The sequence below is a fragment of the Ceratosolen solmsi genome, unplaced genomic scaffold (genome assembly GCF_000503995.2).
Source record: "Ceratosolen solmsi marchali unplaced genomic scaffold, CerSol_1.0 scaffold47, whole genome shotgun sequence".
Classification (NCBI taxonomy): domain Eukaryota; kingdom Metazoa; phylum Arthropoda; class Insecta; order Hymenoptera; family Agaonidae; genus Ceratosolen; species Ceratosolen solmsi.
The window spans coordinates 3,331,604-3,359,488 of record NW_011948419.1 but is presented as its reverse complement, the minus strand read 5'-3'; the positions used below and the strand labels follow the sequence as shown (position 1 = coordinate 3,359,488).

Sequence of the window (27,885 nt, the reverse complement as noted above, 5' to 3'; positions counted from 1 at the left end):
GAAAAAGTTTTTTTTTCCCCTCCCATACGTTTATCGTGATTGTAAAAACAAATATGTATCGTGCAAGACAATGGATAGCGGACTTAATTGTCCGACGCCCTCAATCATTAATTAGGAAGCAATATTTATGTTTTTAATCGTGATAAGTGAGCTGAAAATTGGTAAAAATGTCGAGTGAATGTGGTAAGCGCGAGGAGGCTTTAATCATTTGGACGAATATGGTAAAATCGAGCGTACGTCGAACGTCTTGAGGCATCTAGGCATAACCATTTGAAGGATTAATATTGCCTGCTAATATCTCGCGAAATTGTTTCAAGATCGCCAAGCACGTATGTTATTTTGTGCGCACGTGTGCGTATGTGTGTGCGTGTGTGTGTGTGTGTGTGCGTGCGTGTGTGTGCGCGCGCGCGCTCGAATACCTGAAATTCCGAATCACGTGAGCATGTGATAAAATATGGTGACTAATCGGCTGCTGGTACCATAGATCTACCATCAATTTCTCTGCTTTAATTTTGTTTCCGCGACATATCTCGCATGAACTTTTACGTATCAAAGAATTTATCTGCAGTGCGTTAAAAGAAATTGTGTATTTATGAATGTTTTTTAGAAATGATTAAAGTATGAAAAGATCCATCCCGTTGGCAAAATTCACTTTAAGACAATCCAGTACGAGCATTATAAGAGTAAATAAACTATGCCCGTGTCATAAAGCGAGTCGATAGCATGAATTAGTATGAGCATGAACTGAAATAGTTTTATAGTCCGTGATGAAATAACACTTTCTCATTTCAGGGAAAAACGACGCACACCGCACGCACGCACGCACCCCCGAGAAAATGGGCTTTTCCTTTCAAGGTATTCGAGGTTAATATTAAGATCATCGGCCGATGGGAACAAAATAAAAAATCACTGGAGTTTCGCAAAAGCTTGAGCGCATGCGCATAGCGAGGGCAATGACGCAAGTAATACTTACCATCGACCGGCGATATCTCGGCGCGCAGCGTGTAGTTATGCCCGAAAATGGCCTCTTGCACTCGCCGCGAGGAGCCGTCCAGTAGCCGCAAGGACACCAAGGACGTTTCATTTCTACAATCGAATAGAGTGTATAATATAATATGGGTGCCACTAAAATGCATCGGCCGACCGATATTAGCCGATCGCGGCGACAAGAAGTTGCAGATTGGCGACGATGACAGGAGCGATAGGGCAAGGGGAAGGGAAGGACGAGGACGACGGCACCGATGCCGATGATGGCGACGACGACGACGACGACGACGACGACGACGACGACGACGACGAAGACGACGACGATGAAGAAAGGGGGGGGGGGGGGGTAAAGGAGGGAACGGTGGTGAGTCGCTGTTGCACAATTCAACCGGCCTTGGTCAAAGCTTTTGGGATTAATTTCCAAGAGGTGCTTCTTTAACGTCACTAGTCTTTGTCATTCCCTCAGCCAATCCTTACCTTTTTTTTTTTTTTTTTATATATTTTGTCTCTCGTATATCACGCGTCCCTTGGCTCGATGAATTTCACGCAATATCTGTAGGAGGTTACATGAAATCTCCTAAGCCAAGCTATTCGAGATGGCGTTTCTCTACTTTTTTTTGTATATCGCGCGCCTATGAAGAAGTTAATGTCACAACACGTCCGTCTAAATGCAATATTTAACCGAGATATTTATCAAGTTTATCGTTGATTTCGGGCGCAGCTTTGTTATTTTTAAATCACATTCCAAATTGACTATAATTATCTATTAATTTAATAAATACATTCAATCGCCAGTGGAAATTAAGTAGAGGAAATTTTTGCAAAAAAAAATTACCCTTTAATTGTGACGAGGACGACGATGACGACGACGAGATCAACGATAACACCAACAATAACAATAACAGCTGCTAATATTAAAAATTTTATATATCTGGTACATTTTATCTTTGCATAAATAATAAAGTACTTTCTTTACAACTGTCAACGATATTTTACTCGTTACGGTAATCCCACTGTTACCAAGCAGTCTTTACTTAATCGCCAAATATTAGCAACATTAACGTGCAAATCAATTGTAGTGCTGACTTTCACCGCTCGAGAGGCGCAGTGCAACATGAAAGTCGTCTTTCATGCCTCTTTCCTTGTCAATCACATCCTTATACGTCTACCCATGATAATCCTTCATACATCTGCATAAGTATTCAAGCGAAGAAAGTTAATGGAATAACGTACCTGGCGTTTCTGTACTTGGTGTTGCCGCACGTTATTACGTAAAACTTGTCGTCGGCCAGTTCGAGAGTTTTGTGGATCCTCACAGCTATCGAAAGCGAGCGTTCGTCCGTGCGCTGCAAGAGAAGAGAAAAAGGAGCGAGTTGATTAAAACGAGTAATTGAGACAAATATCGCGCGTCTCTCTTTAGCCCGAGCAGTCGCTTTTGCATCGCTCCAACAACGTAACATTTAACGCAAATATTTGCCGGAGTAAAAAACTTTCCTTTCAGGTTGCTGCGCTAATCTTGTTGGCATTCGTTTCTCAATAGCTGCGGTGCGAGCGTCCATTTTCACACTGAATTTGCGTTTAGAGGATACGGAATGGAGGCTGCAAGTATTTATGTACGGTTCGAGGCGCGTTATCTTGTTTACAGGATAATTCTTTTTTCTTTTGGCGACCGAAACTAGAATGTGCGTAATTTAAACGCGCCAGAGGTGCGCGCTTTTAAAAAAAGGCCATTTGTAAATCAGTTGCCGATTGTGCTCTGTTGCGTTACAATGGAAATGCATATTTCTCTCTCGCGGCTCAAGAATTACAATCGGTGCTGCGCAAAGCATAAGTCATTGTTAATGTTACGCTCATTTACGCCAGTGAAATAGATTTTTATAAAAAATGCGATCCACATTAATTGCTTTTGCAATAAAAATTTAAGTGCTTGTGAGGGGGGCGGGATGGGAACATGGGGGGGGGGAATTCGAGCGTATATATATATATATAGTCATTGCGACATTGGGTGCATCTAGGCATTGTAAATTTTATAAAGAACGTCCGACGAATTGTCCTAACGGTGCATTATCTAATGGCTTATCTTATGCAAAGTCCGACGTGAACTCCATAGTTATCATAAAAATAAAGTGCTTTCTTTACGGGAGGATCATTGTATCGGTGTATTTCCACACGCTTCATTTTTGTATTACGTACACGCAAATTTCGGTCGACATTCAATAGAGAACGCGTGCAAATTTAGTCATTCGTTCATCTTGCTTTGTCACTTACCTACCATCATGATAAACAAAATAAGTTAATTAAATGGCTATTACGGTATAAAGAGACAATTAAGTGGAACGTAGATCTAGAAATCATCTTGGACTAGAGTTGTGTGACTGTAGCAATAGAATTAATAATTTCATCTCTTTATCTCTGTTCAACGCACTTGTAAACTCGACGATACAATATTCTACATTGTCCATTCGTACAAACGGCTATTCAAAATTGAAATTCGAATTGGAACTCGAGTTTTACGCCCCTTAGTGGCTGACGTCTGGCTGTCTTCGTGGACGTCAAATTACGGCATTCTGTTCTGGTCATGACTGACATTTGCGGATCAACTGCAATTGTCGAAAGAAGGCTATGCCAATCCAATCACTACATACTTACTTCTTATTTCTCACGTTTGCGTATAAAGTAGCCAAGCTGAGATGGACGAAGGAAAATACAGACATAATCATTCGTCGATTCTGTTCTGCATTTCATTATTGTGGTTTACATTTTCATTTGATTAGACGAGAAAGTTACACTAAACCTTCTAAACTGGGCATTAATATATATTTATGCATAAGTTTATGCTGAAATCAAACGAGCCGTACAATTGTTCGATAATAATGTCGTAAGTTTCGAGAGGGAATTAAATATTTTAATTTAAAAACCTTCTAACTGCACTGCTTTCTCTCTTCGTATATTCGGCTCGAAGCTTCTGTTTGTTTCTTTGTCCGACTGTTCGCCTCTCTGTAACCGCCTTCCTTAGCGCCGTCGTCATTCTCTCTCTCTCTCTCTCTCTCTCTCTCTCTCTCTCTCTCTCTCTCTCCCCCCTCCATCATGCCGTTCTGTCTCTATCTCAATAGTACCACAATCCCTAATTCATGCTTGCATGGTACCCGCAGTGTTGAGAAGATGCTTGTATTCGCGATTCATAAACAACTCTTCCAATCGTGATTTATGGCCAAACATACGTAGTAATATGTATTTGCGCATGTATAACGATATTTTATTTGGTAAAATTTAAGCTGGAACTATTGGCAGGGTTTGTTTTAATATCTCTTTTTCTTTTAGTAAATACAGATTACTGGACAGGTACGCAGGTTTTCTCAGAAATTTATTTGCAGAGACTATTCATCGTTGGTATTACCAACCAAAATAAAATAGCATTCATTTTATTTCATAATGACTATGGAGCTTTTGAAATCACAAACGGCATTTTTACAACATATTTTACAATATAATGATGAGTATATAATTTTAATGTATTACAAGGTATCGTTAAAAAAATTAAACGAAACTATGAAATCGGTTTAAAAATGACAGTCGCTTATTGTACTTTAACGTCATCACAATAATTGTATACTTTGCTGCAATGTGAATATTATTTAATTACCATATTTTCGCATTAAAACCTTAAACCGTAACACTTTAAAGTTTCAATGTGAGAAGATTCAACATTTTGTCAGGCAATTTTCATTATATATATATATATTATGTAATCTGAATAATATAATTATGCGTTTTTAATTGAATGAAATTAACGTTTCGTAAAGTTGTCGAGCGAGATGGTAACAAACATTGTGATACAAGGCAATTTAAAACAATTGATACGCAAGAGAATATTTATTTATCCTGGTGTAAGTATTAAAAGTTTCATCAATCAACATATGTTTAATATAATAATGTTGTAATGAAAATTTCATTTAAATTCGAATTTAATTTTTAACGCATTTAATTGAAAAACTTCATAAATACATTATACAACAATTCCTCACATTCACAGATCATATTTATTTCTCAATTAAAAGTCACACATTATATAGTACTAAATATATACATATATATATATATATATATATATATATATGTATGTATGTATATATGTATGTATGTTGAATAATATCGGTTGCCATTTACATAAAATAAAAATTTATATTTTGCTTCACTGCAACTCTCTAGCTACAATTTATTCATACTACAATTTGTGATTAACAGGATCATAAGTATTGCTTATGTAGCTATAATCAACGATTGTACAGTTTCATTCGTAATTTCGGTAACAGTAAATATCGTATGTATCTTATGGCTCTTATAATCTTTAGAATTCTAATATTTTATTATTTGAAGGTTTTCTCGACATACGTAAATACAAATGTAATATTTTACATCAATAATGTTGTTTTATATCGTTGAAGAATATCGTTACCTATTAACTTTGGTCTTTCGTAAGTACCAAATTTATTGGAAGTTATGTTGCTTTTCTTCTTTTTTTTTTTTTTTTTTTTTTTTTTTTTTTTTTTTTTTTATAAGTCTTAGTTTCGTAGTTAAATACTAAAGGCTAAATATACAAACTATTGGAGCGTTTCGACCAACTTAGTACAGTTCATATACGTTCCTTTTAATACTTATTTTAAGATTAGATAATGAATTTAAAAGAAAAAAAGAAAGAAAAAACTTTAAAGACTCCATTTTGTTATTTTCAACGCATTTATCGGAGCGAGTCAGAATGGTAATATTTTTTAAGACAAAAAAGACCGGTTTGGAGAAAAGTGCTTTTAACGATTCATTGCTATTAAATATCAATTGTTTCCCACGTGCATTCGCTTGTACATCAGAATTTTGAAGTCTGACATGCGGTGAGACCTGAAAGCTTACATAATTGAATAAAACGAAAATAATAAAACTTGCCGTTCTTAAGTAAGAAAAAAAAAATCGCGACTGGTTGCCCAGAGGTGCACGCAGACAATTGCAGTTTATTGTTCGATACGTAGTGGCTAGTGTACGCTCCTACATGTGTTTGCTCGTGTGTTTGTGCGCGCGCGCGTGCCCGCGCTTGCGTGATTAATAATACAAGCTTGAAAGAAGAATAAGTCGGCTGTATCTGCGTCGATCATAATTACGTAGACCGCAACTTACGAAATATCTTGCGGCTTAATTCTCAATGTGTTGGTCAAATTTGTATTTCACGCTCGGCGTGCGAGCGCATGCGTCCCGTCAGCCGAGTCCAACGCCAAATCAACAGGATCTTCGGTCCCGGGCTCATCCGAGCGAGCCTTTACTCATTCGCGCGTAAATGAAGCTGCGTAAAGTAACTCACGTTGTTGACGATGATGCCGCAGTAGTCGGGCGAGTCCGGCATGGCGAAGAGGTCGATGCTCAGGCTTATCTGCGTGGACCCGTTGCCGGCCATCATGCAGGGTGGCCGCCTGTAATCCTTGTTGTGGCCTCGCGCGTGCAGCGCTCCAACGAAGCTCTGGTTGAAGTTCACCCGTATATTCATGTTGCCGTGCTGGCACATGGCCGTGACCGTCGGGTGGAAGCCCGCGTCCAGCAGCTGCGCCCGGCCCTGTGCACGACTTTGATTAGTCGAGGGATAGGGTCGTTAATGAAAGCACCGCTTGCCCGGGATAAGGAAGCGGCACCGAATCCTCCGTCGTTTCTTTAGTGGTACGACATTCGTGCATGGGAATTTCAATCTCGTCAGCGGCAGACTATAATTTTAGGTATGGGGTGGCGTGGCGTGGCGTGGTGTGGCGGGTGGGGGGGTGAGAAAATGTCCCCCAAGCCCCCCCCCCGGGGGGGGGGGGTGAGAAGTCGAGTATTGCTTTAGGAAGTAAAAGCGACGAGTGTGATGATGTGGCGGTGGTGGCGACGACAACCCCGCGGAAGGGCGAGAAGGAGGAGAAGGAGGAGAAGGAGGAGGATGGGGGGAGGGGGGATGTAACTGTTTGAGCTGGTAGGTGTACCGTTGTCGCAGGGACAAAATGAAAAAGCGAGCTTGACAATCGATATTGCCTTGGAAAGTCCTTTGAATCAGCGTCAAGTTCGATCTACTTTGCGAGCGTGAATGGAGGAGCGCCGGTATGGGGCATTACGGTAAGAAATTCCGAGGCTCATTAGCGAGTGAAAGAAGCTCCGTAGCTCGATCCCTCGTCTCTACTCGTCCAGTGCGTACGTCATGCTTAGGCTAACGAGCGGACGCACGTTAGTTCCTTCCTTACCATTAATCGCGTGATTCATCGATTTAGGCCCTCTCCCTTCGTTTCCTTTTTCTCCTTGGGGTTACTCGTGCGCGTACGAAAATTTTGTGACTGCAGTGGAGGGCGGGGTTGGGGGGTTGGGGGGATTATTTATCAGCGTGGCCGACCGCGTTATTTATTATAGCCGCGGGTGCGTAAATTATCCGGTACGTATGAATTCCCGTAAGGTAAGTTCGTAAAGCAAACTCCAATTTGCAGGCGAGTAGCGGCCGGTTAAAATCGCCGGGCCGAAAAAGGGAAGAGCGAGCCGCAGAAAACGAGCCAAACTCGCTCTCGACCGGACTTTCTCTCTTACCTTCTCGCGGCGCGCCGCTTAAAATTCCCTCTTCCCTCCCGGTCCCTAAGCCACCTTCCGCCGTCTGTCCGCCTTTGCCGCCGTTTTTCCTCGCCGCTTTTTCTTCAACTTCGTTTTCACTTGGTTGACGCGCGCGCTCCCCAGGTGATAATAACCGCCTACGTCCTGCGCGTCGAGTGTTTGCCAGTTTACGTAGGGGAGACTGGAGGCATTCTTAGGGAGATAATGGAAGTGCGCATTGTTGCTTCGGCGGAGAGTGCGAAATGCCGCTTCGTAAATATCGCGGCAATGTGTGTGCTGGCGCGTATCTTCATTATAATATCTTCATATGGATTATCAAATATGGAAGATAGTATTTTATTTAATGAAAAGAAGAAACAAAAACAAAAAGCAAAAATGAAAATTAAACACCAGTTTGATTGAAAATAACTTTATTGATAAATTTGCTTTACCGGGATACGTCTGGTAAAGCGATTGTAACGAAGACTAAGCAGAAATTATTTAATTTAAAAAATGCATCGTTTACTCCGTCCGAGTGTTGCTTTTCGATTAAAAGCAAGCACCCAGTAATTGAAATATTGCTAGGCATTAAGTATATTAAAATAAAGACTCTCGACTTGATGGAATGATGATAATGATGATGATTATGATAATGATGCTGCTGCTACCTCCGCCACCGTCGCTGCTCCTGCCGTTTGTTGATGATAATGACGATGCTGGTGATGAACCTTCGACCTATCTATCACCGTTTAAATAATAATAATTAATATGATCCTGTAAACTTGATGCAAGGAAATAAGAAAACACCGTAAATTCAAGTATTCGCTGAAGACTTTTTTACGATATAAAAACCAAGACGGTTTTCTAACAAATTTTCTTTTTTAAGTATATTTACTCGTTAACGTAGAAAATGAAATTAACATTTAGAAATTCTTTTCTAAAAATTTTATCGCCGTCACGCATTAGTTTACAAATATATTTATAAGGGAATACAGGCGAGCGCGTACGACGAGAACGTCAAGGGTATGGAAAGACTTAAGGCACTGAATTCAATACCAACTTCATGTCAATTTACCTGAAAGAAACAAATCCGAAAGATGCTGCTGAATCATTCCCCCAATGAAATTACAGTAAAAATTTAAGGTCGAAATGTACAGTATCGTTCGGTTAGGATTTTATCATGACTTGGCCATTTCACAACAATGTAACCTGCTTGTATTACTAGTAATATATTAGTCGGGTAAAATTTTAACGAAACCTTATTAAATCGATTCAACATTGTTGGCATTGATAATCATTATTTAATTGGATCATTCGCTTATATCCGTAAAATTGAGAAGTCGCTTCTTTAATCGTATAACTGTATTGAAGGAAAAGAAAGCTTTCAGCTGTCTGTCAATGATGCATTCCCATTAGAAAGTTTAAAATGCCACAAATGAAGTAGCGAATTAACTAAAAAAATTACTTTGACACTTTACTTATTCTGTCGAAATTTTACAAGTAATTATGTAGACCGAAAAGAAGTATTATTACAAAAATATAAAAAACTTTTCTAGTAAAAATATATTTTCCAATGCTCTAATTATTTTGCCTTTGTAATTCAATTTCTCATTATATTACATTCGTTACTGAAAGTTTTAATTATTTCACAAACTCCAATCAATTTATATGAACATACGTCATAATAATAACAACAGCAACAACTAAAATTATAATAATAATAACACTAATGAAAATAATAATAATAATAATAATAATAATAATAATAATAATATACCTGTTCATTTGTCGAGAACAATTTTTATCGTTTTAGAAATCTACTACTTTATAAATATGTTTTCGAGTGCAGATATATCTTGGACATACTGCAAGAACAAATTAATTTCAATGCCGCATCATTTACCGTGTACTTGTTTCTCATCTACCATGGCTCATTCAATCCCATATTTATGACTTTCTTCATACTTTCTATAATACATTTCGATCTTTTCATTTTATTTATTTATTTTTTATTTTTTACTTTCAAACGAACTCTTGAGACTAACAATCTTAGCTTTTACTTATTGCAATTTAATCATATTGGAGATGAGCATTGGACATCTATTTTTAAGCTTATGAACCATTTATTTACACGGATAATCCTTGCGTAACTCTCTTACGAGCCAATTACCGTAAACAGACTCGCTAAATTTAAATTTATGTCAATGTCGATGTCCTAATTGTTCATCTAGCCTCTCATTTCTCTTTCTTTCCTTTTCATTATTATATCCCGAATGAAAACACATTGAAATATTGGTTTAAAATTTTCTGTCTTCTAAAAGAAACCAAAGCAAAACTAAAAAGGAAAAAAAAAAAAAAAAAAAAAAAGAAAAAAAAAAAAAAAAAAAATGAAAAACATAAAAGATCCAAAACGACGAGAAGCAAACTATTGAAAAATCTACTATTTTGCAAAGCCTTTTCGCGCAATTTCCAATGAATCGTGAATAGCTTTGTATTGTACTTATGTTTTTTTTTCTTTTTTTTCTCCGTTTTGTTATTTAATTTGTCCCACATTTATTTTCTTTTCTTCGTGACAATTCATCAGACTGTGAAAGAAATAAAGAAATTTTGACTTAATTCGATTCCTATTAAGAAAGCTGAAATTACGTAACCATCAGCTTATATCACATGTTTTCAATATATTATTTAGACCGAATTGCCATTGATTTGAAATGCCGTACCGTACGCAAGCGTTGGCTCAAATTTAATTGTGCTATACTTAATAATGTGATTTAGCAATGTCACGCGTCACTGGACACTGTTGTGTTATGGTTTTTTAATAATATATCTCACGAATAACATCAATAAGAATATTTTTAACGTAACATTCTTACATTCGATAATTTGCTTCGTGCACGACATATTTCCGCTGGCGACTATTAGGTAACATTTGTACTATCAAGCTGACTATATGAGACACTACCGGCCACTCGAATGTACGCCGACGGGTTATCTTGGATTAAAAATGAGTCTTCACATTTATATTCCAGGAGGAAACGCCTAGAAGCCGAAAGGCCGCGAGACTGCAAGCTCTTTAAAAGCCCCCATAGCCATATTGAGACTTAACCATACGATTGGTCTCCCCTATGCAATTGCATCGACTGGTGTCTCCTACTCTCCTTTCTAATCCTCCTACCTGCAACGCCTGGCCCCATCCCTCCTACGTTCGCCATCATCGTTGGCCGTGGGGATCGATGAGAGTTCGCACCCACACCTACGCCCATCAATCGAGCGACACCCACGTAGTAGCTGTTCCTAGCCGTCTGAGCCGTCTGATCCGCGCCTAAATGCCCGTAGAGAGGGAGCTTTTCTCGTCCGCCTGACCGAGATGCTGGACGTAGCATCGCTTTTCTTCCCGTCTTGGTCGTTTCCACGAGCGAGACCCCAGTCTCGAGTGGACAGGAGGCGCCTTAGCCAAGAGCGGCGTTGCGTTGCCAATTGTCCGCGCTCGTGTATCGGATGAGAAAAACGTGCTTAAGTTCCGACTCACTGCTATCATACTGTTATGCGTCTTGAATTCTAAAGCAGCCGCTCGTTGTTTTTTTTTTTTTGTTTTTGTTCTTTCCGCCTCTGCGCGGCCACGGTTGGGAATACAAGAACGAGCGCATAAATTATTGCCTTATGGCCTCCCTTCGTTCTATTAAGTGTTGATACTGCAAGTAAATCGTTGGAGGGGGCGTTGCAAACTACCAAGAGCAGGCCTCGTTTTATTCAGCGACGTTCGCCGCATCGGTGGACTGTTGATTCGATAAAAGTGGCCTTTAAAAGAGATGGGCGGCTCCTCCGACGATGGATCCTTCCCTCGCGGCTCACCAAGGCTGTTCCGATACCAGCCAATCTTTGGCAAGACAGAGAGAGAGAGAGAGAGAGAGAGAGAGAGAGAGAGAGAGCGAATGAGTTAGGAAGATGCCTAAGGAGATGCCTTGCTCTACCGAATGCTTAAAAATTGATCTGAATTAACCGGGCGCCCCTTCGACATGGAAACACCCTTGTCACCTAGTGCGTGAAGGGGACCAATGGTGACCCAAACGGTACGCTTGATAAATATTCATAAACGCGGACGATCGGGGAAGGGGCAGCGCCTCGGGATAAGCCAGTTTTCGATCGGAGTCGAAAGCTGCCGAGCGTCCACGGCCCGTTCCCGTATCACCAATAGGACAAGTGAGCATCACTGTGACGGTGATCAAAGTGCGTCATCGACGAATGCATCCTCGCAGCATAACGTCACGGGCCTCGGTAGCGTAGGAAAAGCAGAAATAACGAATGAAGCGCCTCGTAACCGATGGCTCACGTGGGCCCGACGTGCCTCGACGCTTACGACACGGCCGGATAATAGGCAGAGGCTGCCGCGAGTGCGTGGGCGCGTCGAGTCCGCGGGCTTAAAAAGGAGGCGCGAGTCCCCCGGGCGGGGGCATGCTTGGCCGTAGGGAGGAGGGCATTTGGCAAACTCGGGACGACGAGACGAATGGGTTGGGTACCGAATTTTTAGAGATTTTAGGAGTATGGCTTGGCTGGGTGGGTGGGTGGAGGGCTGGATACGTCAAAGTGCTTATGAATTTGCGAACTAATAGTTAGATGGGTGGGAGTCAAGTATATGTGCAGATTTGGAGGGAGGAAGAACGTGGGTGAAGGAGAAAAAGACGTGTTTGGGTATGGGGAACGTAAAGAAAGTCTCGTGAGTGGCTAGGGAGGCATGATTTCCAATTTCATTAGGATAGGCCAAGTAGGAAGGTGAGAAATTTGAATATATAATGGCTATGGAAGTGTGAGATAGTACGATAATATACAAAGGAGCGATAACGAATGTTAATTAAGGAGTGGAGTTTAATGATAAACGGATTGTTTATCAATGTTAAGTGCCGGGAGGCTATTGGCGAGCGTTTTCAAGTTCCTTTGTCAGACGAAGCATTAATGAGTTAAGCGGGCGAAGAAGGCTTTGGAAGCCCTTTTGGCACTTTGGCTTGTCAGCGAGGACTTTGGATTTCATGCGCTGTCCATAATTGATTAGGGGTGGGGGGGGGATGTATTTTAGTCGATTACGCGCGTTTAGAGGTACAAAGGTGAAGGCTCGATGAGCGCGTGCTAAAGCGGGCCATTAGCGTAAAAGGCTTAAGGTGAAACATCCATACTACGGCAATTAATTAGCCTGGCGTGCAATATTTGCGTGCACGAGAGATGATTAGCGACGCGTTGGATTATTTTAGGGACTGGAAAATATGTACGTTTGCGAGACGATTGAAAATGGTAAAAGTCAAGGCCCAGACTCTGTAAAAGTTTATAGCCACTTTTTATGTTGTATTTATGCCATCGAGGGGAAGACGTTGAGGTTTATCGTCTGAAATTGCAAAACGTCATCAAGAGCTATGGATTCTTTTATTGCTACTTACAACCTCTACATGGAATACGTATGTAAATATAATTTTTAAAGCTCGCAGAACTTGCCTAAGTCAATCAAAATTACCGGTATTTGAGACCGGTATTTTAGACTAAACTCGACCTCACGAAATCGTGCAGTGCACCGCGTTTACTGTTTATAGTACATCTGACTCGAAGGATATTTTTCACTTTAAATTCATAGTTATGTATTTTACCTTCCTCCCGTTTTTACGATTATTAATATAATAACGTGTAATTTTGTTTATCAGATAAAAGTACTTGTAATTTCGACGCTACGGGATAGATCATTTTCCTTTCTTTAGGCTAAACAATAAGTTTTGCCGGGCATTAAGATTATCCTGGAGAATCAAATACCAACTTAGCTGTAAAATAGTAGACATTTAATAACCATTCATTAGTCACCGATCCATGTAAAAACTACGAGAAGAAAAAGGTTAAAGGCAAAACTGACGCTATGGCTTTAATCCTTAAACTACAGTGAAATAATTGTGAAATTTCTTTCGTTAATTTTTCACTTCGCCTATCCAAATATAGTCAAAAGATGTATCAAAATTTTGTTATTTTCTATGTCAGCTATAAGATTCGAGTAGACGATGTCAATGTTTTTGCATGCTTTTTAACTATATGAGGTGTATAGGTCGGTTGTGGGCGTGGTGGGGGTGGGGGGGGGGGGTGGCGAGGAGAGGGTTGCTTTGAATTACTATTAGTTAAAGTGCACGACTTGGATGGGAAATTATTGGAAGGGCCGAGTGCGCGAGCTTATGTGTTTAACTCCGTATATTTCTGCTTTCATAAAAAGATGTTTAAAGAAAAAATTGCCTTAGTCCTACGCTTAATAAGCATTCGAAATGGGCACTGTTTTTCACGGTACTTAGACCTTATTGCCGCTACGTAAACGGTCATTTGCTCGAAATCGTTTCTTAAACGTTTCTCCTCGCATTGTGAAATTCCCCACCATTCGTCAAAGGCTCATATATTATAAAGGAATCCATAAAAATTGCAAATAGCGATTTCAATAATGCCTCGATTTTCGTTAGAGTCCACTTGATTTATATCTATATATATATATATATATATATATATATATATGCAAAATGGGTACAAGAGGTTATTATTTGAGGCAGTTATTGCAAGGATATCCAAAGAACCGGTATGTCTCGTTTATCTTTCATATTTGATTTCATTCCAACTACCACGCAGCCACGCTAAGCGTGATATGGCTTGTTCGTACTAAATGAATTGTCTGATCGAATTAGATGTAATCTGTTAGGGATCTGAATCTGAAAGAAAATCTGACAAGGTAACTGTGTTTGTTATGCCAAACGCTGGTGCCTTTGCGAGGGTTCCGTTAGCTTTTTCTCATTAAGCGTTGACGTGTATTTAGGAATATTCGAAAAAATCTGTGTACATTCATATATATATATATATATATATATATATATAATTGATTATTTTTAATTAGATCGTTGCAAGGGCATGCTTCAGGTTGGAGAGAAAAAGATGGAAGAATCGTACAACCAAGTGCAATGCTAACCCTAAAGTTTTAACGGTTAGATAGATTTTTTCATATTGTGCGGCGATTAAAGAAAATTATAATTTATCTTGATTAGCAACATTTAATGGGCCTACGCGTATCTCGTTCCGGATCTCGATAAGATCTAACTTCTAGTAGCGCAAACAATGGAAAATATGAATCAATTAACGTATAATAAATTACTAACGACAAATAAAGTGCAAGTACAATGAATTATTAAGAAATCAAGTTGACAATATTGTCAAAACTTGATTTTAAGTAATTTTCTTATCATTCTTCAATGACTTTTGTTTATGACTCAATCACGTACGTTTCCCTGTTCAACGATAAAATCATATTTTGCATGAAAGGCACGGTGAAGGCCAAAAGTAATTGCGAAAAGAAGAAACAATAGCTTATTTTTAATTCCTCCTTTAATTATCGCGCTTATGGTATTGATACTTTAAATAAACTAATTAATTTCTAATTGAAAATGATTTAAATTAGAATTGACGCGTTTCGCATTAATAACTATCGATCTATCCCAAACAACATATCTTCTTTAATACTAAACTACATATTAACTTGAACGTTCCTAATAAGCTCGTCACGCGTCTTTTGAAGAACAAAAGAAAAACAAAACAAAAAAATTAAACAAAAACCAAAAAGAACCATTAAATCGCCGATGCAAAAGCATACTTTTTACTTTCACAGCATTAAAAAACATGCAACGAATGAACCATTTACGACGTACACGAATACAAAGTTTAATTGTAAAAAATCACATCATACTTTAGATTCTATGCATCCAATAACTGTACTTCAAAAAGATCGTAAAACCAGACGGCGAAAATGGAAAAAAGGGCGGACAAAATGCATTCGAATGTTTACCTCTTGTAGACCAAGGGCAAGCAGCAGCAGCAGCATCATCATCATCGTCGTCATCATCGGCAGAGAGGAGGACTCGTTGCACAAGACATTGACGCGAGTCCGAGGCCCTTGGGCGTAGCTTCTCGTCGCCGTCGTCCTCGGGGACGACGTCGTCACCGCTACCTCCGTCCTCATCTCCATGTTGAGCAGCAGCAGTGCTCCTCTGCACCTTAATTATACGCCTTTATGCGCTCAAGGGTCGAGGGCATAAAACCTGCGGCACGAGAGACAAGGAGAACGTGAATGAGAGAGACAGACAGACAGACAGACAGACAGACAGACAGACAGACAGACAGACAGACAGACAGACAGACAGACAGACAGACAGACAGACAGACAGACAGACAGACAGACAGACAGACAGACAGACAGACAGACAGACAGACAGACAGACAGACAGACAGACAGACAGACAGACAGACAGACAGACAGACAGACAGACAGACAGACGAGAGAGAGAGAGTGTGTGTGTGTGTGTGTGTGAGAGAGAGAAAGCGGTTAGCGCACATAAATTATAAATCCATCGACGTTCGCTCCTCCTCGAGCGGCTTCGTTGTCGCGTTCCACGTTTCTTTTTCCTCAGTTCTTTTTTCCTTCTTTTCTTCGTTTCTGTTTTCGTTTTTTCTTTTTGTTTTTTTTTTTTGTTTCTCCAGAACGCGGGAGCTATTTGCGCAGTACACACGTACGAGTAGAGCTAAAGCGCAGACTCGTCACTTTCCCCATAAATGTCGGCTCGGGTGCCCGCGGTTTCGTTTTTATATATTTGGCATTGAACCGGCCCTATATCATGCGATAACTTTGGATTTTACGGTCCTACGGAGTGCTTTTGTTGCGCATTGTAGCTGCCATTTTCTCCTTCCTTTTTCGCTGGGAGGAAAAATGCAAGGCTCAAAAATAGGTGGAACAAGTGAGTACGAGACGTAATAAAAAGCGTAAAAAACAAGAGAAAAATTTTACGCCCACGTGCGTGTGTGTAATGTCTGTAGTTGAGCTAGAGGTTCGTCGCATGAATTAAATTTAAAAAGTCATGTAGCGATGTTCCGCGGAAAATGAGACTCGCTGTGTAATAAAATTTTATGCATTTATTAGTACCAATTATAGACTTTGGATAAGATTCCTGGTGATCGTTAATTTCAAATTCGGTATCCAAACAAGATTTTCGAAGTATGTTTCATCATTGATGCCGATAACATATTGCTAATGAATTACTACTTAACGCTTGATTAAATGAAAGCTCGCGCACGCACGCACGCACGCACGCACGTAAGCACATATCCGTGCAATATCAAGTATGTAATCTCTAGTCTTTGATAGTAACGTCACCAGCATTTTTTTTTTTTATGAGAAATCAATTATTAATCGTAACATACCGTTAACTAAAATAACCTGTCATGTTAATATAAAGTTTATAGAACAATTATAATATGAAAATAATAATTGTCAAACTTTGTCAAAAATTTGAAATGCTATAAGCAAAGTATGCCTCCATTCAATTATAGAAAAAAATCTTTTTATAAAATTAATAATTGAACTTTTTATTTGCTTATCAATTACACATGTAAGAGTGGAATAATTTCAGATTTTTATTTTAATTTCTAGAATCTGATTCCGGATATTACAATATCGCAAGTTTCATAAACAGATTTATATGATTTATTTCTGAAAATAATAATTGCTTATATTTTACACAATTCTAATATAAAAATATGTAATTAAATACCATGACAGTTTATAAAACGCTTGAAATTTTCTAAATAAAAATTATTCATTTTAATATAATATTTCCGGATATTGATTTGATCATTAAAAGTTATTTCACAAGTTATATTTATTATTGCATTCGGTTACTACGCAAAGAATTATAACTAGTAATCCCAATATTAAACTAAAAATAGTTGGAAAGAAATGTAATGTAGCGGGTAACAACTCTTAACTTATAATTTATTTTAAGTTAATGTATCTATAATTTTTATGACTATTAACATAAAAATTACATCTATAAAAACCTTTATATTTTAAAATATAATAAAAAGTCCATATAAAGATGATAATAAAATATCTAACGTGTCATTGTTAATTTTGAAAAATAATATATTTATGAATAACTTGCTGTTTGTGTGATTATTGACATAATGTTATTTCTCTTATAGTTTATAATTTATAAAACATTACAACATACAATAATTTTATGAATAATTATTTGAATGAGGAAATTTTATAGAAATTTTTTTTATAATTTTATATAAATTAATATTAAAATTCGTTTATAGTATTAAATGAAAAGATAATATGCGCAAGCCTGGTTTCAAGTGAAAAAAAAATTTTTTTTCCTACAAGTGAGTGCGCCTTAAATATAAAATATTATATAAAATTATTTAATAATATAATTCTACGTGTATTTATATTTGTATCCGAGAAGTCATTATAAAACTTATGAATTAATAGCGCTTAGTCGAATACTTTTTCAAATGTTATTTTCATTATTGCTTACAATTTAATATTTATGCCATAGTTTATATTTTAATAAATTATCGATAGAATCACATATTTAATTGTATAAATAATGGTTTGATTATAATGAGCTAGTAATAATTCATAATAACTTAACGATCACCTTTCTTATATTCTTAAAATTTTTATGCAATATAAATGTTATAATGTATAATTCTGAAGATATGGACGTTAAAAATGAGGCACTGGAAATAGTAAAATTAATTACCTTATTTATAAAGTCAAGAAAGGTAAATCTGAATATAAAAATAGATAAATACCAGTACACAAAATAAAGCTCCCTGTGCGATTAGTAATGGATGCTATGAGCATCTTCAAACATTTAGAAAACCTTGAATTCAAGGCGATGCTTTAATTTATTCGTTATATGACTAATCAATTGACTTGAATATCTTAAATATAAATCACTGAGAAACTTGGATCGAACAGATGAATTGCAGAATTATCACAACACCACTGCTCCTAAAGTAATTGATGTTTAAAAACAATAAGTCAATTTGAAAATTAATCGACCTTCTTTGGCCGTATAGTTTACGAGTCCTTGTTAGCTATGCAATTTTGGCAATATATCGTTTATTAACAGATATATGAATAATGCCAATGTTATTATTACAAACTATTAGTTTGCTCGACATAATAAAAGTATTGAGATTCTTACACAACCAAGACTTTTATTAAATTTATTAAATAAATAAATTAAATACAAACGATTATTAAATTTGCTTAAAATAACAATAATATTAAAATCATTTATTTTGAAAAAGTATCAAAATATCGAAAATGTATACGATTCTCAAGTGCAATTGGCGCAATTATTACGTAAAATGAATTTTTTTTTCTCACGACAAATGAATACAATAATGAAATACAATAATAATAAAAACCATAGCAATAGTAATTTCATATTACAATGTAGTACAATGTAGGAAGACAAAATGGAAAACAGACTCGCTAATAAATATTTATATGAATGAGCTAGAATAATTTTATAATTATTGAGAAATATTCATAGTGAATATATAATGTATTGCAAACAATATTGAGAAATAAATTAAAAATAACAATTTCGACCAGCAATAGATCAATTTATAAAAATTTATTTTTACTATTATCGTTAGAAATTTTCATTTTCGTACATTTTGCAAGAACTTTATATAAAAAAAAAAAAACCTAAAGCTTAACTCAAATAAAATAACTGATAATTTTATAAGTGATATTAGATTTTGCTGCTTATATACGGAAATAAAATACTAGACTTATTTATCGATTAAATTATGACGTAACTGTGACAAAAGAGCTCAACAAGTACGACAATGTTTTTCCATAACGTGGAGCAACCGTTATAATAACATTTTGTTTATAATGATGGTGGAATTGCTATTCGTATAATATCGATCTATCAACATTTTCGGGCAATCTAGGTATTTCGACGATTTTATCATTATTCGTCTCGATCACGTACGACTCCTCACATTATCTCATTTTTCATTATTCGCGTAATTTCACGATTTGTCGTATTCGAATAAAATGTATATCTCCGCTTGTCCCATCCACAATAATTATTCCACTCGGCCACGTAGAATAGAAAAGAAGAGAAATTTAAAACTATTAATCCTCGCCCAATAATAACATTAATAATAATAATAATAATAATAATAACATTAATAATAACAATAATAATAATAATAATAATAATAATAATAATAATAATAAATAAAAAAAAATAATAATAATAAATAATAATAAATAAAAAAAAAATAATAATAATAAATAATAATAAATAAAAATAAATATAAAATAAAAAAATAATAATAATAATGATAATAACGACGACAACGACAACAACGACAACAACAATAATAATAATAATAATAATTTTGCTTTTTACGAAGGAGCTTACGTCTGTTCAATCAGCGCATTGTCGCCTTGAAAATGATCGATATGCGAAAAAAGTCAAGGGACGGCGCATCGCGGACAATTTAGCGCGTGCATTATTAGCGTCCGATAAATACGCCAATCAAGCCATCAGCACGTCATACAAACGTATAATTTGTTATTATTGCACTCGGGCAACCTGGCGCTCCCTCGCTCTCCTTCTCTCGCTGACCGTAGGGATCGAAGCCACATTTAATGCGCTTATCAGCGCGAGCCGAAAAAGAGAAGCAAGCGATCGGAAATTTTCGCTCGGCACCCCGGCGGCCTTTAATGCAATTTATGCGCATTTATATTGGAATTAGCGCATTAGCGAAGCGGATCGGCAAAGGAAAGCGCGGCGCCGAATAACTCGAGCAAATAAAGTGCGCGCGACCGATCGAGAGGGCAGAGCGCGACAGAAAGAGAACACGGAAGGGAAGGGCGACCGCGACCACGCTACGATCCACCAACATTACGGTAAATCATTTTCGCGGCTCCCGCGAACAATCGGCGCCGATATCGCGTTTTTTATCGTTCCCACTTTTATCCTTCGGCCGCACGGGCAGATAAAAATCGCATTCTATGAAAATGCCGTGCATCAGATCCTCACCACTGGCTGCTCCCCCCCCTCCCCCCCGATTGTTTTCATTCATTTTCCGTAAAACGCCGAGCGGTGCCCAGTCGCCTGAGCTTAGATAAAAGCCGGTTTTGCATAGACACGCCTAGGTTTTGCATAGCGCTCGTGACCCGATCATACATCCTGCGTACGCGCCCTTCTTCCTCCTCCATCTCCTCCATCTCCTCCATCTCCTCCACCTCCTCCACCACCACCAGCAACTCCTCCTCCTCATCCTCCTTATCCTCCTTCCCGTCCTCCTCCCTCATCATCATCATCATCATCATCATCATCATCATCATCGTTCATCATTCATCATCATCGTTCATCCCTAGCGCTGTTTTGCGTCGTAGTCGATAAACGGCGATTTCGCGGGACTGTTAAATCGTTCGGAGTGGGCTTGGGATTCTTTTTAACCGAGAAGTTTACGCGCTGCCCCTTGCACCGCCGGCGATAACGACAATTACCGATCCGCGTGCGTGTTTACGGCGGGCCGCAATGCGTAAAGCGGACGGTAAACAATGAGTATCCAGCAGCACCGTCTCGAGGAGGTGACGGAGGAGAAGGTGGAACCCCTCTTCGCCCGAGATCGGAAGCCCAAATAAGAGACCATAGGTGCAGTAACGATATTCTTCCGCTCTCGAGCGACTTAGCAAGTCGACAATACGACTTAGACGTATTCTCTAACATCTACGGCCCAGGGGAATTCCTCCATGCGAGGTGATAAGCTCCAATAATAAATATCGCGCGTGCCCGGCTGAAAAGTCAGATTTTGATATTTGGCGGATCGTTACTTTAAAGTCCCGACGCTAGGCTACGACGTTCCTTAAAAATATTATGAAATCTCGTAGGATCTCCGTTACATTGGGGAACACAACGGTAACCGTTAAACGGTAAACGCAGCCGATTGCAAAAGTGCTGTCGATGCGCGCCGCGGAATTCCCTGGATGCCCCATAAATAAACATTGACGATGGCGGGGGGGGGGGGGGGGATTACCAGATTACCCGACATCACCCGAAAAAACGACTCATTCTCGTTGGTGGCTTGAGAGTGGAAGGGAAATTCGCTCGTTTTCGCGAAATGTTGCGGGCGAGCGCTCGCTTACCCCATGCTCTGATACGCATTCATAAAGAGCCGCGCGACGATAGAGATGAGAGATAATGTGGGGCTACGGGGAGTGACGAAGGGAGGAGGGAGTGGGAGTGGAAGCGATAGGGAGAGGGGGGGGGTTGTACTCGCGTAGCTGTTGGTTCCCTAGTGTGGATCTGTTATGTGAACGCGTCTGCACGAGTGACCTTAGGACGCGTATATGGAGCCTTCCGCGCGAGCCGGACATCCGGGGAATGTTGGCGAATTACTTTCACCGGGCGGGCGCTCGGCTTATCTTCCGCGGAAAATACGAGAGGCATCCTACTCGCGCCGCTTGGCCTATACGAGAAGAGATTGTTCATGTCGCATGACGTACCGCGAGACGCTTCTTTTCGAGGTTATGTCCGACTCTGTCTACCGAGTGTTGAGAATTTGTGCCTTATCGATGACCAAGATACGCCAAATTCAGGGGCTCGATGACTATCATTGTAAATGAGAATATGCGTGCGAACTTATGCAACTCGCGATGGCGAACCTCACAGCACTGAGCCGTCGTCGCTGACGCGCAATAAAAGAGATGTCACCTCCAAACGACTGGAATTCCAGTCTATTCCGGGAAATTGAGGCTGGACATGCGCACAGCACTCGAAAACACCGACGAAACTGCTCGAGAGTACCACGTTCAAGAGACATTGAACTCTTTTAATATGCCATTTAATGTCTAATTCCCCTCCCCGCTTACTCCTCAACTCAAGCCCCTCGCCCCATCGTCATACGGGACGACCCCCTCGGATGACCTGTTCTCGAGCGTGCGACTGGAGATGGTTGAGACGAGATTGGAGAAATGTCGTTTCCATTGTCGCGGAAGGATGTGCACGTAGGCTTCGCGAGGCGCGGCAGCCGAATTCCTCTTGTTAAAACAACTCTGCGATACGTAGGATTCCTACGATGTTCAGCCGTGCCATGCGAGTTGAGAAATGGAGATGAAAAAATGTGAGATACGCACGGAATAATTCCGTGTCCCCGAAGCGGGACGTATTGTCCCGTTAAAAGCCTTTCTCTGTTACGTTTAGCTGGACGGGAAAGTTAATCGAATTACGGGGACGATGATTAGGAGGGGAAAATTCTTATATTGCGTTTTTGATGACATCGGTGCGGCTTTTCACGTGAATCCTGTACGATAAGTTGTTACGCGTCATTTCCGATCGTCCTTCGCTCATTCGAGACGAAGATGCTGAGATTGACGTTAGGAAACCGCTCGCCGAAGGCTTTACAAGCATTGCTCAGCTAATTGAAAATATATTGTTATTTAAATGGCAGAAACTAATTCATCATGATTGTAACTAAAAGTGTGTATTGAAATGGAAAATGTTAGAGATAACGCGCTCGCACTCGATGTTTCTCTGCGCGCGCGCGCGCGCGCGCCTACAGCACCACAGCAAGGTTTATAGAATGCATGTATCATTTGTATATATGAGCCAGTTGGTTGTAACGATAAAATATTATGCAAATACACGTGTAGAATTTTCAGCCAATTTGAATACCATCTTCATAGTAGAATGAGATTTAAATTTAACAAAGTACAACGTTTAATAATGAGAAGGTGAGGAAAATGTGTTTTTGGTTGCATGGATCGTGACCGAGGGTCGCTCGAATCGTAATTCAATTTTCTTATTTAACATGTCAATGCTCAACAACGAAGACTTAATTGTCAAAATTGTCTTCCAATAATCATAGGTGGAGAAAAATTTGTTCTTTTAATAATTTCAGGCATTTTTGGATATTTTATTTGCTATTCACCACACGTGCGGTAAGCAGTACAAATATACGTAATGGGGAACCACAAAAATTTGTCGTAAATATAAATCGCTTGGCAATTGAAAATTAGACGACGAACGGCCGCGGTGAGCTTATTATTATATCATTTAATACAAAATAAACAATACAAAATCAGATAATAAATTTTAACTCTGTCTTTGTGAAAATCTATGACATGTAAATCTATTTAATGTATTTTGTCGCACAATGATTACATATGATATTAGAATGAAGATAATGAAGAAAACAATGAAAAATCTTCTATAATTGATTACCGACACAAATTTTTATTCAAGCATAAACATAAGCATTTCCAAATACAAGGATGTACGCAATATTGCACATTGCGTTAAAAAAATATTTGGTTAAGATGGCTTTCTTAGCATTTTAAACGTCACGTTTAATGCTTATGGCGAGCTATTATTTTCAAAATCAAAAAACTTACCGTAAATATCAACGTCTACATTCGAAATTATGCTCCACAACTATCGTTGGAAAAAATTTCATAATTATCACTCTATGCGTATATTTTTATTCCTTCTCAGAAACCCAAACGAACTTTAAAGTAAAATTGTAGCTTCGTTTTTATGTAGTGTAAGATATTTTTTTTTTTTTTTTTGTTTTTTTTTTCCCCCACTGATTCGTCATTAATCTCTCCATGAATTTGTAATAAAAAATTTTTGTCAAAATCCGTGCAAAGCAATTCGAACGCTCAAAATTACGTGTTAACAATTGCCATAAAAATACAAATTGCAACGTTGTAAGTTATGATTAAAATTTATGATTTAAAATAGCCAACGATAGCCAATGGGACTAGCGGAATATTTTTAGTCACAATAGCTATCAATATTTCGTTTTCCTCATTCCTACTCTTAAATTCCAACTCTGTAAACTCTCAAAAGTTTTACTCGGTGGTGCGATGCGATTTGCCACGGTATTTTGATTGATTTTCACTGCTCAGGCGAAATGGAAAAACTCAACTACGCGTTAATTAAAACAAATAAAATTAGAAATTTCGAAAATATTAGATTAAACGAGCGTGAAAGATGTGGCTCGAAGATGATGGCTGGCAGCATCGTCATCTTCTCGACATTTGCTCACTGGTACAAATTTCGATAAACGATTGTGAAAAAAGGACTAGCAAGTCTATATATGGAAATCGCGCCCAAAGCGAGATCTTATCTGAATTGGTATTTAAGGAGTTCTAAGTGAAACTCGAAGATGATTAAGTGGGCGAGTCTATTAATATTCCGAAGGCTTTTCCACGTGAAAACCTTGGGAAGGCCAGCGCTTAAATAATTCGCTTTTAAACATAACGCATCTCGGTATGCAAATTGCTACTCCGAAGGAACGTGACTTCTCCAACATCCGCTAATAATTTTATATTTCGAAAAATTGCATTGGCCAAGCGCATTGCTGTAAGGCGTTCCTTTAATTATTTCGCTCTATTATAAAAATGTTCTCGGGTCAAGAAGGCTTAAAGTAGTCGAAACACTCGTTTGACCTCAATTCACTATGAAATTATAGGCCACCTTGGTCGCCATTGTGAATAATTTTTTACCACATCTCGGTTGAAAGTATAAATGCCAGTGCGTGTTACAGTTAATTGACATTCTAAGAGGCTTTTTTTGTAATTACTATTTAACGATTCCATCCGACGAATGATCGAACCTCGTAAAGCCATCGTAACGTATACCCGACGAAGATCGATTGCACTTGCGGTAATTATCGGCGCGATAAAAGCGGGTGAGTTGCACGGGGAGCCGTTCGTAACGGCCTCCATGAGAATCTGGTAATGGTGAGTAAAAGCGACTGGGACGAGCTCCTATTTTGACACACAATCGTCTCCGCGAGCCCATCCGTGCCCTTTCTAATTTTAACGCTAATTTCATGCCGCGAAAAAGTGAAGCTTCGCCCCCTCCCCCATCCCCTCCCACAACCTTATCGTCACCAACGCCAACGTCACTCCCTCAACCCATACGCGCCACATAATATTATACGTCAAGAAAATTACAAAAAAAAAAAAAAAAAAAAAAAAAAAAAAAAAAAAAAAAAAAAAAAAAAGCCCGCTCTGGGCTTACCTTCTTCTTCGTCTTAAGTACGCACACGCGTTGCAACCTAATGCTCGTGCGTGAAAAAGTACGCGAGAGCATCAACGTGCATTCCCCAACGCGACTCTGAAATATCTTCGTTCGAGGGACAATTTATGGAGAGTAAGGTGGTGCCTTACTCAAAATACCAAAATACCTTTGCCCAATGGCGGTGGATGAATCACAATAACACTTGGTTCTAGAGCAATTTGAGGGAAAGTTACGAGGCGCGAATTGATTTTTAGTTCGCACGGAGGTGGATAATTATAGTCGTCGGGAGCAAAAGTAACAATGACGAAGACTCGGGGTAGACGGTCGTGTGTGTTTATTGTCTCGGAGGCAGCGCGGAAGATTTGTCGTGGCGATGAATTTAAATTGCGACTTAAGTGTATAGCTGCATCGGATTAATTATAATCGAATGAAAATCTACTGTCCGGCCTTTAAGCTCACGCCGCCGAACGATAATTATCCTCCCGAGCAATTTACAAATTGGATCACTTTCCTTTACATTTCGCCGAGTGACTTTTAATTTCACGCGCCTCGAGTCATTCAGTATTTTCAATAAATCTCTCGAACGGCTCTATTACCATCGATCGCACGTAACTTTAGATGCCGCTTTTAAAAACTGAATGTTTATTCCGTACTCGCTTACGTCCCTAACTCGCTCCTTCTCCACCGATTTCATCTGAAATTCGTCAATGTCTATTGACGTCCGTTAAAATTCGAAAGAAATTGAGCCTCGAGCTTGTCATAACGCAAGCTTTCAGAATTTACGAATGAAATGAAAATATTATGCTCCATCCCGACCTGAGTTCTCATCCGATCTTCGATCGTATATTTATTAAGAATTATTTCTATCGTACTTTTAATAAACATGGTGAATTGAAGCGATAGCGAGAGATATGTGTGTCCGATCACAAGATATGTCATCCTATTGCAATCACAGCATTGTCACAATGTGTCTCTTGCCTCGGCATAAAAATGAAATCCAAATACGGCCAATGCCATTGCGAGAACGAAGAAAAATAAATGCTCCTTCCTGCTTAAGCACCGACCAAGTTTGCGAAAAATTGGAAAGTACTCGCTCCAAACAAAAAAAAAAATCGCTCGCAATGGTAGGCGCAGCTTGTTTAACACGCGACTCTAACAAAAAATGTAGAGGCAGCAAAGATCGTAGAAAGCGAAAATCCTCGGCTAATTGAGCATCGAGTCGTAAACTTAAAACACACGAGTGAAGCTGAGCCAGAAAGGAAAGAAAGAAAAAAGAAGAATTGAGGAAAGAATAAATAAACAAAAAGTTCGATAAATTGTCCTAGTGGGTTCGTCCTCGCATCGTGTGCGCGATTCCAATACCAAAGGGGCCGTTGCTTAAAGAAAGGTCTGGCGGTATAAATAAAGTTTTTTCGAGAGACTTTCCGAGAGACGAATTTCCATGAACGATCGTTTGCTCGTCGGAAGCAGGAACAAGGACGTTATGAAGGCAACGACGATCGCACGTATATTTGCCGATTTGTGCTCGCGCAATTTCGTTGCTATTAGTGTTCGTGGCTTAGGTAGGAGGAGCGTCGAGACGTCGACACGTTGCCCGGGGCGATTCACCCGAAAAGCTCGGGCGACAGAGAGCGCCAGCCGAGTTCCCGGCAGCTGCTGACGCGATGTCCTCGACACCGGGAGACTCCTGGCGCACGACGTAGATAAAATCGCGATCGGTCGCGCGACAACTGGCCAAGGACCCCCGTAACGTCTTGCTCGGTCATGCCTCACTTACCGGCGAGCGATCCTCTCGGTTCTGTCCGTCGCGTCCTCCGGGTCTTCCCGGTCACATCGTGCCCCTGCGGGCGCTGGCGTCGTTCTCTCTCTCTCTCTCTCTCTCTCTCTCTCTCTCTCTCTTTCTGTCTAGCTCTCAAGCTCACTCTCGGACACGATGCTCGCAAAAGGTTCGTGCACGGCGTCACGCCGACGTGCCGCGGCACCTACTAACACTGGGCCGTGCGTGAGCTCCGTAACGGCGCGATACTACTGCCTCCCTCCCTTCACCACACGCACCAGGAGTAGGCCCCGTGCATTCCTCCTCCTTCCACCTTTCGCCGGGGCGCTGGTGGGGGTAGGCTGGCCTCGCCGGGGCCCTTGCCCGACGATACCGTGGTGGGGGATAGCGGCGGCAGAGTCGGGCCCCGTGAATGATGGGGGAGACGCGGGCACCGAGACACGCCGCAGAAAGAATATGCACGTGCCATCAGGAATTTTCCTCCGTTTTCTTTTCCTCGATCCGAGATTGTGGATATCGCGGGGGCCGGATTTTAAAGCAGTGGTCCGAGCGTTCGACGGGTACGTCGAGGAGAATTGGTGGACGGGACGGTGATGGGTGGCGAGCGAGGATGGGGTGACGGCGGGG

At 39.6% G+C, this 27,885-nt stretch overlaps 1 protein-coding gene across 1 annotated transcript in view; it reads right to left on the bottom strand.

The window, feature by feature from the left end:
* The window catches only part of LOC105360547 (uncharacterized), a 32,116-nt gene extending 4,778 nt beyond the window's left edge, over positions 1-27,338 (bottom strand). The window contains exons 1-5 of the mRNA XM_011497477.1: positions 27,259-27,338; positions 15,413-15,665; positions 6,335-6,583; positions 2,221-2,333; positions 974-1,086 (exon numbers count right to left, since the gene is read on the bottom strand). Coding sequence (XP_011495779.1) covers positions 974-1,086; positions 2,221-2,333; positions 6,335-6,583; positions 15,413-15,592 — 655 coding nt within the window. The 5' untranslated portion in view covers positions 15,593-15,665; positions 27,259-27,338. The remainder of the gene's footprint in view (positions 1-973; positions 1,087-2,220; positions 2,334-6,334; positions 6,584-15,412; positions 15,666-27,258) is intronic.
* Between the last annotated feature and the right edge of the window lie 547 nt (positions 27,339-27,885).